General features: G+C 46.4%; 1 protein-coding gene across 3 annotated transcripts; it reads left to right on the plus strand.

Moving 5' to 3' along the window:
* Positions 1–5,721: 5,721 nt before the first annotated feature.
* On the plus strand, positions 5,722–12,894 carry PAQR3 (progestin and adipoQ receptor family member 3). 3 transcript variants are annotated; one of them, XR_009745142.1, is made up of 9 exons: positions 5,722–5,740; positions 5,771–5,979; positions 6,048–6,210; positions 7,101–7,256; positions 7,932–8,129; positions 9,412–9,502; positions 9,828–9,976; positions 10,560–10,788; positions 12,586–12,894. XR_009745142.1 is itself a non-coding variant. In XM_061463614.1 (8 exons), exons 2-7 carry the CDS (start codon positions 5,795–5,797, stop codon positions 9,968–9,970), a joined length of 936 nt encoding a protein of 311 aa, XP_061319598.1. In that variant the 5' UTR covers positions 5,722–5,740; positions 5,771–5,794; the 3' UTR covers positions 9,971–9,976; positions 12,586–12,894. The 3 variants fall into 3 exon arrangements, 2 of the variants coding, with proteins under 2 accessions (XP_061319598.1, XP_061319606.1); XM_061463614.1 differs by lacking the exon at positions 10,560–10,788; XM_061463622.1 differs by lacking the exons at positions 9,828–9,976; positions 12,586–12,894 and having other exon boundaries at positions 10,560–10,710.
* Positions 12,895–13,106: the final 212 nt, after the last annotated feature.

Consider the following 13,106-nt stretch of genomic DNA (forward strand, 5'->3'; position numbering starts at 1 on the left):
TCTCTGTGGTCAAAACAGTTTATCTCGAAATGCCTTCTGTCATGGCATGAATTCCAGCTGTGATAAAATTTTATAGGCAAGCCGAAAGTAGAGAGACCTTTAAATAAGAGGAAAAAAACCAAACCAAACTATGCTCCTAAAATTCAGGACTCCACAGGAAGGAGTTAATTTTTTTTCCTACCAATTTCACTGGGAGCAGGTTGTTGTGCTCAGAAACACCATCCCACATGATTAAGCAGCTTCCCAAACAGCTTCTTTCTTTACCTGAAAATCCCCTAATTTCTCTAAAAAAAAAAAAAAAAAAAAATTCCTTTAATGTTCCCTCACCACTCTCACCTTCAGAACCTATCCAGAAAAAAAAAAGCCATTTGTCAATTAATTCCAGTTCTTTAGGTTCAGGACTCAATTATGCTGCACAATTTTTCATGTGCATCTGCTTAACACAGAGGGAAAAGATGCTGCTAAATCAGAAAAAAACCCAGTAGGCTGGGCAGGTGAAGAGCTTTCTTCCATTGTGTGCACAGTGCATTTCTGCTGACTGTGAGCTCTCGCGTGGCAGGAAAAAGCCCAAATGTCATCCTTGCTTTTGCTATTGGCAGCTGTTCTCTTATCACCAAAGATAATTTATTGCACCACTGACAGATGCTGAGATTCAGAAGCTGGATCTGGAAGCCAGAGGGACTGAATCAGGAAACAAAAATGCCAAAAAAAACATAAAAAATAAAAAAGAAGGAAGAGCCCTACCAAAACAAGTCACTTGACTGCACACATCACACATACATCTCTCCACAGGGAGAGCAGAGGAAGCCTGAACCCCCATAGCAGATGTCAAGCTGTCTGTTTTGGGCACTCCTGGAAGCTACTCAGGCTCTACGCTGAGGAACACGCTATAGGAAATCATATACCACACAAATCCTAGTGGAGAGAGTGACCAGAAGAAAGCTGAGTCTGCAGGGAAGAGGGTCTTGAAATCAAGCTTGCTTAGGAATACGGTCACTCTAATTCTCAAACACAAGGTACTCATGTTCCTAATGCTCTCTCATAAAGGGAGTCTGTGGACTGGGGGTGTCCCGGATTTCCATGCTTCCCCACACACATTCTATCAAAGACTCTGACTTCCATGAAAACATGAACCTTATTTCCTTAAACGCAACTCCACTGCATACCAACACGAGGTAGTTAATTTCACAGATGCTTTGGCTACTTCCAAGAAAGGATGAGACAGGATCTATCTGTTTTACGTGGCAAAGGGCTTTAAATCTCTCAGTCTCCTGATGTAACTGTCAGGAAGCAGGGATTTCTGTACATGGCCCTTTGCAAGCCTTCTTTGCACACCAATACAAAGCCACAAGTGCTTTATACACATAAATGGTCTCTACAAACATAAATCAGTACCTGTATTTTATTCACAGGCTATGCATAGAAACATACTCCTGACCAGAGTATTCTGAACTACACCTCCTCCTTCCCATCCCCAGGGAAGACATAATTATTTTTAATCACATACAAACAAAACTGAGCTATACACTGACACAGCTGTAAGCACAAGTGATACCTTCAATCAACATTCCCAAATATATTGTCCTAATAAAGTTCAGACCAATAACAGGTTTTCCTCCTGAGCACTAAACTGTCTCTTCTGGAAAACTTGAAGCAAGCTGAATTCTCTCATGGCAGCAGATTCCAGCAGTGGGAAATGGAGTCTCAGGCACCTCCCATTTGTTTGCTTGTGATAAACATTCGAAAAGCCAGATCCCCACATGCAAAAAATGAGGAGGAGGTGTTTTGCCGGACATTTCAGAAGAGGAGGATCAAACACCGAGCCACTTCAGGAACACCAGCACTGACCTGACACGAACTGCCATGGCCCTGCCAGGATAGGAAGCCCGTGAACTGGGAGATAGATGCAGAGCAGAGGCAGCTCCCGGCGGCAGTGCCAGGCTGACACCTGGAGGAAGAGCGGAGCAGGAGCGGGAGGAGTCGCGCAGGAGCCAGGCAGAAGCGGGGCCAAAGACCGTGATCTGCCCGGGGTCCTCTGCGCCGCTGCCCGCTGCGACCAGCCCCTCTCCTTCGGCAGAGCACTTCTGCGGTGGGCCTGCTGATAAGAAAGAAAGGGGAGGGGAGAAAAATATTTCAATGCCTCAAAAAACAGCACCGATAATTATTTTCACCCTTTCAGTTTCAAAATTGAACACCCCCACCCCCCTTTTTTCTTTTGCTCCCATGGTGTCATGAACATTTGAGGTATTTTGTTTCAATATTTCTTCCAAGTCACTTGCCCCCTGTTTCTTCATGAAACAAACATAGCAGGATGGAACAGGCCATAAAAAGCATCAGATTACAGTTAATTCAACTAAAGGTGCTGTCCTTCCCCACATCCTCCTCAAACAGCAGTTAAGCAGCAATTATGCGTTACACTTCATGCCCCAATGTCCAGGCAGGCTGCTGAGCACAGAAGGGAACCCCACAGTGCTTAGTTTGGGTTAACAAGAAACACTTCAGCTCACATCTGATCTCCACCATTCCCCTTTGAAAGCCTTCCCTCCCTCCCTCCCTCCCTCTGCACAGGTGATTTCGTCCGCTCAGCAGCAGAGTATGGAACCTCTCAGTCGCTCCCAGTTAACCTTATCTGGCAGTAAAATTAGGGATACAGTACAGGAATTAGGTCAAGCTACTTACTTACCCAGGAAGGTCAATTTAGGTCAAAGCTATCTTGCACAGATGGCTAATTTCAATCACACATTCGACACAATTGTTCAATAAGCTAAAAATAAATAGTGAAAATAATTAATTTAAAGCTGCCCTAATTGTTTCTCAATTTCCCCTATTAATTTAACCTATAACACTTCCCCTCTCAAAGCTTCAAAGCTTTAACTTAACAGCCAATTAAAGCTCCTCTTATTAAAAGAAAAAAAAAGTCCTGTCAGCTCCTCGGATTCCTTCTGACTGAACTCTTTGAAGCACTTGGGATTTCATATAAATTGCACAGGGCTTAGAAACAAAGTGTTTTTTCCAGGTATAATGTTCTCAGTGAGCTAATGATTCAGTGTACAATTAAGGCTAATTAAGGTTTTAACTTGGTAGCAACTTTCTATGCTGTATTTGGCTCTAGCAAAGTGAGTCACCACTGATGCTCTTCATCTGTCAGTGGGAGGTGGCAGGAGTGGGACTGCCCCTGCTCAGGCTCACCACAGTGAGAGTCTCCTCAGGATGGGCAGGATTCACTCCCCTTAATTCATGTGGCAGCTATATTCTTATTCCTGTAAATGCATGTGTCTGCATAAACCTGGATTACCTCCCTCATTCTCCCAGTGAGCACTGCAAAGAAAAAAGCCAGTGGGACACTTAATAGGAAAAATTTTGCCACCACACATATATCATTCCTCTTAGCTTGATCCCAGTTGTTTGGTTCAGGAATTTTAGCTGCCAAGTACACCAGGTTGATCAAACCAGGACACAGAACAAAACCATCAATAGCCTGTCAAATTATTTCTCTATCAGACAACAGCTTTGTGGCCTCTTAAGACTGCATTTCTAGGAATCCCCGGTATCTGAATTCTCATCCTTCTGTGACCCTGTTACATGTGGGACTCACTGAGCCATCTCCTGAGCTTAGCTTTTCACAGCCCTGCAGCACTCTGTGAGGTGAGTTATCACACTGGGCTCCCTGCTGCAGGAAGAAGGGATATCCTGTGCTTCATCCTAAATATAGCCAGGGGTCCCTCCCCTCCTCTCAGAACAACTATGTATAAGGATCTTCTTTTGGAATGCATTTTCTCTAGGTATCTTTTCTAAATTATTCTTAATGCAAGCTCACACGGAAGAAAAAAAACATCCAAACAGAAACAGCGAAACTATTCAGAAAAGAAGACAGAAACTAAGTAAAATAGGAATGAACAGTTCAGAGACATGCTTCAACTACAACCCAGAAAGGGGAGAACACAAGGAAGTTTCTTAAAGGTAATCCTTGCTGAATTTTTACAGTGAACACAATTCCTCTGGGTTTCTCCCGAGCACTGCAGTACATGCAGGAGAAAGCCATACGCAACATGCACAACAGCTGAGGAGGAGGAAGAAGGCACAAGGTGCTGTCAGCAGGTCTGCATGGGCAGGAGGTATACAGCTTTCAGAACACTGAGAGATCTCAGTGCATGATTGATTAATAGAGACATTTGAGAGGTGCTGTTGACTAAAACTAACTTAATTTGGGTAACCAAAGAGTGTAACATGTGTATTTGGGGGTGAGGAAGCACAGATGTTTGTACTGAACACCTGGTCTTTACTGTCACTCTTGATCACCCTGAATCTTTTCCTTCACAATACAAACCTCCCTTCCATGGGAAAACATTTCATACTTGTCACTCTGCCTTGGAGAAATGGTCTCACATGTTGTTTAATGAGGCAAAAAAACGTCAAAGAATTAGGCATGACACATGGCTGAAGAGGAGGCACAGGTAGATGATTCCAACTCTGAAAACTAGAGCCAGGCAACATCTAGTGAATTACTGCTTTCTGACTCTTTTTAAAATTAGGAAACAAAAAACCTGAAAGCAACTGACAACCAACCAATAACTTTCCTTATTTAGGCCAAGCAAATCATAGAATCACAAACTATCACAGGTTTGGGTTGGAAGGGACCTTAAAGCTCATCCAGTTCCAACCCCTGCCATAGGACGGGACACCTTCCACTAGAGCAGGCTGCTCCAAACCCCGTCCAACCTGGCCTTGAACACTGCCAGGGATGGGGCAGCCACAGCTTCTCTGAGCAACCTGTACCAGGGCCTCATTGGAAGAGTCTTCTTCGCTACTAAGATTTTTTTTTTTTGGTACTTCATAGAGTGTACAGACAAAACAAACCAACCAACCTAACAATCATTATCTTAATTAACCAGAGATTACATAATGTCTGAGTTTCACAATCTCTCATTCCCAATCAGAATCACAGAATCAACTAGGTTGGAAAAGACCTTTAAAATCATCAAGTCCAACCATTACCTCGGCACTGCCTAGGCCACCACTAAACCAGGTCACCAAGGGCCTCATCTACACGGTTTGTGAACACTTCCAGGGACGGTGATTCCACCATTCCCAGGGCAGCCTGTTCCAACACCTGAACACCCACTCGTTGAAGAAATTGTTCCTAATATCCAATCTGAACCTCCACTGGCACAGCTTGAGGCTCTTTTCTCCTGTCCTATTGCTTGTTCCTTGGGAAAAGAGACCGACCCTCACCTCACTGCAACCCCCTTTCATGTGGCTGTAGAGAGTGATAAGGTCCCCCCTGAGCCTTCTCTTCTCCAGAATAGAGAAGGCTCAGAGGGGACCTTTTAGACCATCTCCTTTAGACAACCTCCCGTGACAGGACTGGCAGGAACGTACAGCGACCTTCCTATACAAAGCACACTACGAGAGCTGTAAAGGCCGCATCACCTGTACCCACAATGACTACCAAGCAATGCTGTTACTTGCAGTACCTCCGCTCCGGGACAGGGGAGCCTGCGGCGGGAGGAGCCGGTGCCGCGCAGCCCTGACGGGATCGGGACCCGAGGAGGTGGGGGGGTGTTGGTGTCCTGCCAACTGCCGCAGCACGTGCCCCGGAGAACAGCGCCCCCGCGTGCCAGCTGCCCGGCGCCGCGCACTGCCGATACAGCGCCGGCGCCGTCGCGGCGCTGTGACGTCATCGCTAGTCGCCGCGGCTGCTCCGCTGCCAGCGTCGCTCGGCCGGTGCCCCTGAGGTCCCGTCCCCGCGGAGGGGGGCCGGGAGCTTTAGGTCCCATCCGGTGCGGCGGGCAGGATGCACCAGAAGCTGCTGCGGAGCGCGCACTACATCGAGCTGGGGAGCTACCAGTATTGGCCGGTGCTGGTGCCCCGTGGCATACGCCTCTACACCTACGAGCAGATCCCCGTCTTCCTGAAGGACAACCCCTACATCACCGACGGCTACCGGGCCTACCTACCCTCCCGCCTCTGCCTCAAGAGGTGAGGATACACCCCCCGACCCGTCCCGTGCCCAGACCCCGGCTCACCCCCGTTGTGTCTCCTCACAGTCTCTTCATCCTCTCCAACGAGACCGTCAACATCTGGAGCCACCTGCTCGGCTTTGTCCTTTTCTTCACGCTGGGAATCTACGACCTCACGGCTGTGCTGCCGGCCGCTGGAGCCTCCCGGGAGGATTTCGTCATCTGCTCTGTCTGCCTCTTCTGCTTCCAGGTAGGGGCTGGGGAGAGCCATTGGCAAGAGGGCTCACAGCTACAGGTTGGGTGGAAAAGTGATTGAGAGCATCCCTGTGGACGACTTAGGGGTTGTTGGTCAATGAGAAACTGAATATGAGTCGGCTTCAGTGTGCGCTCGCAGCCCAGAAGCCACCCATGTGTTGGCTCCTTCAAAAGGAGCTTGACCAGTAGATCAAAGGAGGTGATGCTGTGCTCCTGCTCTGCTCTCGTGAGACCCCATTTGTAGCACAGTGTAGAGTTCTGCTGTCCTCAACATAAGGACATGGAGCTGTTGGAACAAGTCCAGAGGAGGCCATGGGGATGATCAGGGGCTGGAGCACCTCCTGTATGAAGACAGGCTGAGAAAGTGTGGGCTGTTCAGCCTGGAGAAGCTGCATGGAGACCTCATAGCAACCTTCCAGTATCTGAGGAAGGCCTGTAAGGATGCCCGAGAGAGGACTTTTCATCAGGTACTGTAGTGAAAGGACAAGAGGTGATGGACTTAAACTGAAACAGGGGAAGTTCAGGATCTAAGTAAGAAGTTCTTTACTGCGAGGGTGGTGAGGCACTGGTACAGGTTGCCCAGAGAAGTGGTGAATGCTCCATCCCTGGCAGTGTTCAAGGCCAGGCTGGACAGAGCCTTGGGTGACATGGTCTAGTGTGAGACATCCCTGCCCATGGCAGGGGATTGTAACTAGATGATCTTAAGGTCCTTTCCAACCCAAACCATTCTGTGATTACGGACAGGAACCATAATTGCCTACACCAGGTTGCACTGCAAAACGTGTAGGGGGTCAGTAGGATGCTCTAAAGTTCAGAGCTTAAACTTATTGTAGCCCCTGTTAATATTTAAGACATTAATGCATCCCTGTTTGAACCTTTGCCTAGGTGTGCATGCTCTGCTCAGTAGGATATCATCTTTTCTGTTGTCACCGCTCAGAGAAGACCAGCCGGCGATGGATGGCATTAGATTATGCAGGAATTTCCGTCGGGATCCTGGGCTGTTATGTATCAGGCGTCTTTTATGCATTTTACTGTAGTAATGTAAGTCTGAAGTGCTTGTTTAGTTCCTGTGGTCTCAGTGGCATAGCCTCCACACTGTAGGAAGTGGGTGAACGGTAGGCAGGAGGCAGTGATGGAAACCGAAGCCAGTTCCTTTCAGACAGAACTCCACAACCTGAAGTGATGTGCAAATTGAGATTTCCTTTCAAGGTGTCACTTCTATAAGCCTCAAGAAAATACCTGAATTCATATGAAGGCAGGGTACAGGTCCCAGGTCGTGTCTTTGTCACAGGCCTGAGACTGATGATGGGATGTGTCCCCATCACAAGTAATTCAAACATCATTTCCCGTTAGATAGCTTGCATGAGGCAGAAACAAGCTCATTTTCTCTTGATCTAATAGAAGACAAGTAAAACAGGTTCCCTGTTGAAGGCCTAGACTACATCCATGCCTGCAGCTGAACGAGTCTGCCAAGGGAGAGGTGGGTTTAAAGTGAAGGCACCACGTGTTCTGACATATGTACCTGGGGGACAGAATCCTTTCCCCTCCCTGTCAGTCAATTCACAAGTCCATTCATTCAAACTCCTCTTGGTGCTCACAGCAGTGACAGGAGATTTGATATATCATTATATTTCATACTGTGAGCTTTCTACCCATAGTTTACTTTTACACCTGATGAGAAAACTCACAAACTTGCTTTTGTTTCTTTCTTCTCAGTACTGGCGTCAGGTATATTTAATCACTGTGCTGGCAATGGTCTTGGCAGTGTTTTTTGCTCAGATTCATCCCAGTTACCTCACACAACAGTGGCACAGACTTCGCTCCATCATCTTCTGCTCTGTGTCTGGATATGGAATCATTCCCACCATCCACTGGGTTTGGCTCAACGGCGGCATTGGTGCATCTGTTGTACAGGTAAAAGAGAAAAAGAGGGAAATAAGGTTCCCTTTTACCTTTTGCTTTTCCTTCAGTCCTCTTACACTTTGAAAAATGAGGGGGAAGCAGCACAGACTTCTTTCAGACCATCCAATCTAAATGCAATTACTTAGAAGTTTATTGAGAAGCAGTGAACGGGTTGAGTAGAATAGATCTGATGTAAAAGCGCACTGTGAGAAGGAAAAGTGGATGCAAGGGTGACTGGGCATATATGCCTGAAGAACTGAGCATACCCTGTGGGAACATTCTCCCTTGGCTCACCCCAGGGAGAGGGGCAGGATCTAAGAGCTGAATAGACTGTGGAGCCACCACGGCTCCAGAGGAGACAGGGGAACTGAGATACACTGATGGAATGAGTACTGACTTCCTCTTCTGTCCCCTAGGTTGGCAGCAAAAATCAGTATTTGCCTGTTCAGCTCTCTATCTCTTACACAGCCATCATTTCACATCACCATAAAGTAACCGAACTATTTTCCTGTTCTTGTTTTATTACCACTTAGAATTATGCTCTGGGGAACAACCAGCACAGTGCCGCTGGAGACAGTAATTTATGCCCCAATATGAATACCCCTAAAATCATATTGCAGCTCCCCAGTGGACCTAACTGTCCTGAAAAAAAGATATTTTGTCAGAGTGAGTAGTAACTGTGCTTGGCAGTCCTGGGGTGAAGGTTTGACTAGATGATCTTAAAGGTCTTTTCCAACCTACTTGATTCTGTTTGTGTTCTGCTGGAGGGCTGTCACTGAGCCTCTGCTGGGGCTTAGCCTAGTCCAGAGCTACTCTTCAGCATGGAAGAGCAACATTTATGAATATATGTAGTCTTTAGACAGGGCACTTGACACTGGCTTTTGCAAAACCAGATAAACTGTAGTTGTCCCCCCCACATCTTCCCCCATTTAGTGTCTCCTTGTATAGCAGAATCCCAACTGGTAAATGAGATCTTCCACTGAAGTCTCACTTATCGTGTGATAGCTCAGTGTACTGGAAGATGTCCTTTGACTGAGAGATGTCATGTCGTCTGCAGGCTGCAGAAATACCAAGTAGCTTATGTACTGAAGCAGAGAGGGCATAATAAAACAAGTTTCTTCCCATTCAGATTGTCTCGTACTTGGGCATTTGCTTTCCTCTTGGATTTTGTCTGTAGATAACATAGGCAGTAAAGTAAGATGCAATTTTGTCATGCCTTTTTCATTTGTAAGGACTTTATTTTTTGCTATTTTTACTTTCTACAAGAATAGGAGAGCTTCCTTTTCTTTTGCAGGAGTTTGCTCCGCGTGTAGTTGTCATGTACTTCATCGCTGCTGTAGCTTTTCTCTTCTATATTTCCAAAGTTCCAGAAAGATACTTCCCAGGTAGGAAATTCTCTTCTGGATGGTTTTGGTTTTTTTCTGCAGTTTAGCTTCCTGCAGTGTCACAGTCCTTGCTATGAGTCCTCACCTTCTTGTGAGAGAACAGAGTGACCACATTCCCCATGAAGTGTTCTGTAGAGTAAAACACTGTGTGTACTTGCATCCAAAGGTGACCAACAACTTGGGATCAAGTTCGTTAGAGAAACTGCGGTGCTTCCCTGCAAGTGGCCTGTGTAGTTGAGGTCTGGAGGAGACCGATTGCTAGTTGCATAGCATGAGTTATTGCCAAATGGAATGACTTGACCACTGCCCTTTCTCTTGCCCACAGGCCAGCTGAACTACCTCGGCTCAAGTCACCAAGTGTGGCATATCCTTGCGGTGGTGATGCTGTACTGGTGGCATCAGTCCACAGTGTACATCATGCAATACCGACACAGCCAGCCCTGTCCTGAGTATAGCCCAGGCTTGTGAGTGAAGGTACAGCAGCTCTCATACTATTGGGAATAGGGTTTTCTAACAAGTGTAGGGTTAAGTACTCCTGTCCCAAGTTTCAGTCAATCTCCCTCATTAGTTTCCCCAAAGGAAATGATGGCTGCTGTAGTACTTGTGGTAAAGAAAAAAGTGGTGATCTTGAGGCCAGGGCCTGCTCATTTCTACTGCTGTGTTACATGAGGCTGCAGTATCCTTGAGCAGTCCTGGAGCAGACTGGACAGGGCTCTGCCAGATCCCTTTCAGCTCTGTTCCACAATGTAATAGCCTCAAACTGTCATTAGCCTTTGTTCCCAAGTAGTCTTGTCCTCAGGTTTTGTCAGGTTTTCAGTCTACTAAGTATTGAGCTGGATTTTTTGTTAATTGGGTAAGAGTTGATCAGTGGTGAATGCTCCATCTGTGGCAGTGCTCAAGGCCAGGTTGCACAGTCTCGGGCAACACGGTCTAGTGTGAGGCATCCCTGCTCATGGCAGGGGGTTGGAACTAGATCATCTGAAGGTCCTTTCTAACCCAAACCATTCCGTGATTCCATATAGATAGTGACTGAACTTGGTTTCCCACTGTATTTCAGATGAAATTTCTGACTTTGAGGTCTGCACCTTACCTGCTGAGCTGTTACGAGGTGAAGCACTGAGGCAGTTCCTTTTCTGACTTCTGGACTGCTGCCTGGTTGCTGTTGGGTTATGGTGACGCTTGAAAAAACGAACAGCGTGGCCTGGGATCTGAGCTGCATTTCCTTCCTGTTCTGCATTCCAGTATAAAATAGGTCTTCCTGGAGTGTGACAATGGAAAGATGGGCTGTAAGACTCAGCATTTGTTCTGCTTGGGAGACAAAAACGACGGAACTGAGTGAAACCTGCTGAGCTCCCCAGCCCACATACCCAGTACGGAGGTTTGATTCAAGTGCATCATTAAGACACAGCTCCTGGCTGTGTGTGTGTAAGCCCACAGTAACTGGGGGGCTTGGTGCTGGATCTAAATCACAGTGGTACAGCGTGTTGCAACCACAGCATCTTTATCTGAATGACTTTCTTCAGCGTTAGCACAGTAACATATTGAGTATCTCTTTTACTTCCTTGGACAAGCTCTTCTTTTTCTGGAAGATAAGATCAGGTGTTATCCACCACAGCCACCCCTTCCTTTCAGATCCTAAAACTTGCCAATATAGATAGTGCCATTAACTTCAAGAGATCTCTCTAGATTCCTCCAGCAATTTGGAATCAGTTCTAAAGTACTTCAGAAGCAGTGCTAAACCTGTGTGCTCATCAGCAGAGTTGCTAAGAATTAAAGTTACATTTGTTTAATAGGCTGAAATAACACATCCCAAGTGGGGAACCTGCTGGGGATTCAAATCACTGTCTGTTGGCCTTTTACTGTGGGATGTGCAGTACTGTACTTGCAGAATTTGTTACCGAAAATAACTTGATTGCCATAAGCCTGCTGCAGTAAAAAGGTTGCCTTTGGCTTTAGAATGTCCTGAAACCAACTCTAAGAAACTTTAGGGAGTTTATAACTTACAAACATTAGGGAAACACAGAATGCGGAGGTTATTAGTAGCTGTAGCATAATTAACCTGAGGGGTGCCATTTTTCCAACAGGATTGGAATTCGTTGGATTTGGGGATTAGAATCAGTGTTTTTAAGCGACTTCTGTGTAGCAGTTGTACTTGTGTTCATAGTCCAGTTGAATAGTGGTAGCAAATGCTGATTCTTCACATGATCCAGCCAGTAGTCAGCACTAGCCCTGTGGAGAGTCCTTTGCTTGCCTCAAGGTGCTGTTACCATGTGGCTTGTTTAGGAGAAGAGCTGTTGGAAGGATGAGGTGGCATCAGCATGGCTGGTGTTGGAAAGCAGGAGATAACCTTGTTTCTGCTTTAATGCCAGGCAGAAACATTCTGGTCTGAGATTAAGTGTCCCAGCTGCCCTTGTTACCTGCAGGGTGGCCTTTGAGAGCATCCCAGCAAACTTCTCATCTTTTGTGATCCTCTGACACCAGCCATCTTAAAACACGCAGATATGGCCTGGCAGGATTTCAGACAAGTTCTCTTACTCCTGAGGCCAAAACACAGGGGAGTAAACCCTTAAGGCAACATGCTAAGAGCTCTGTAACACACGAGAAGCCCTTAATGCACTCTTGCCTTTGTCATTGCTGTTCCCTTCCCTTTAGGGAGGGATTTCCACCATAAGTTTTAGCTCACAGGGAGGGGAAGAGGGCTGCCTTGGTGCAGTGTCCTCCTCGGGGCAGACAGGCTGCTCTTGGGTCCGCCAATGCTGCCTCTTCTCCAGCCTTCACCAGCCCAGCTCCCCCAGCCTTCCCTGTCAGGGCTGTGCCAGTGACACACAGAAAACTCATGAAACCTTACTGTCAGGCACCTGAAATCTAGTTAGGGGTGGAGAAGGCAGGACACCAACTTCTCTCCTGATGTGCTGGAGTGTAACGCCAACCATCTCTTAAGTTCAGTGGGTTGTTGTGGGGTTTTTCCAACTCCAGGAAAAAGTAGTGAGAACTGACTTTGCCTTTGAGAATCAACTCCCTGACCTTGAGCCTTTCAGTGTAAACACTGATTTTTTTTTATTTATTTATTTTTAATTTGACAGCCAAGCAAGTTCTAAGTGCACTAATTACTACTGCTGAAGCCTGAGGAGGAACCGGCAAGTAGAAAAACCAATTTCCAATGTCATGTGAAAAAAAAATAAATTTTAAGAACGTGTTTGTGTATTGAGAGCATACTGACTTGATAGTTCTAAGGTATTTTTATGTCAACTCTTACCTACTGTAGCAGTTTTCACTGGATCAGGAAACTGACTGCCAAGATATACATTTTTATTACCCTGAACTTTATCAAGTTGCATGATGGTCTTCTATGTATGTACTGAACCTGTAAATAAATTCCACTTCATTGGCCATTCCCTTGAAGTAACATCATTCTTGCATCTCACACAGCAGAGCCACAGATGCAAATTGCTCAACCACACAACATCTGTCACCTCCCCTGTGTTTTACAGACAGGTGGACCAGCTCTTGAATTCCCACAGCATGGAGGCACAGGGCGGGTGTTCCAACTGCACTACTCCAGCACTGCACGTAGTGTATTCTACTAGTGGTACGGTGTTTTGTA

Source organism: Pezoporus flaviventris, unplaced genomic scaffold (genome assembly GCF_033815535.1).
Source record: "Pezoporus flaviventris isolate CSIRO_AGI_PZ_B2104156 unplaced genomic scaffold, CSIRO_AGI_Pfla_v1 ptg000002l, whole genome shotgun sequence".
Taxonomy (NCBI): Eukaryota; Metazoa; Chordata; class Aves; order Psittaciformes; family Psittacidae; genus Pezoporus; species Pezoporus flaviventris.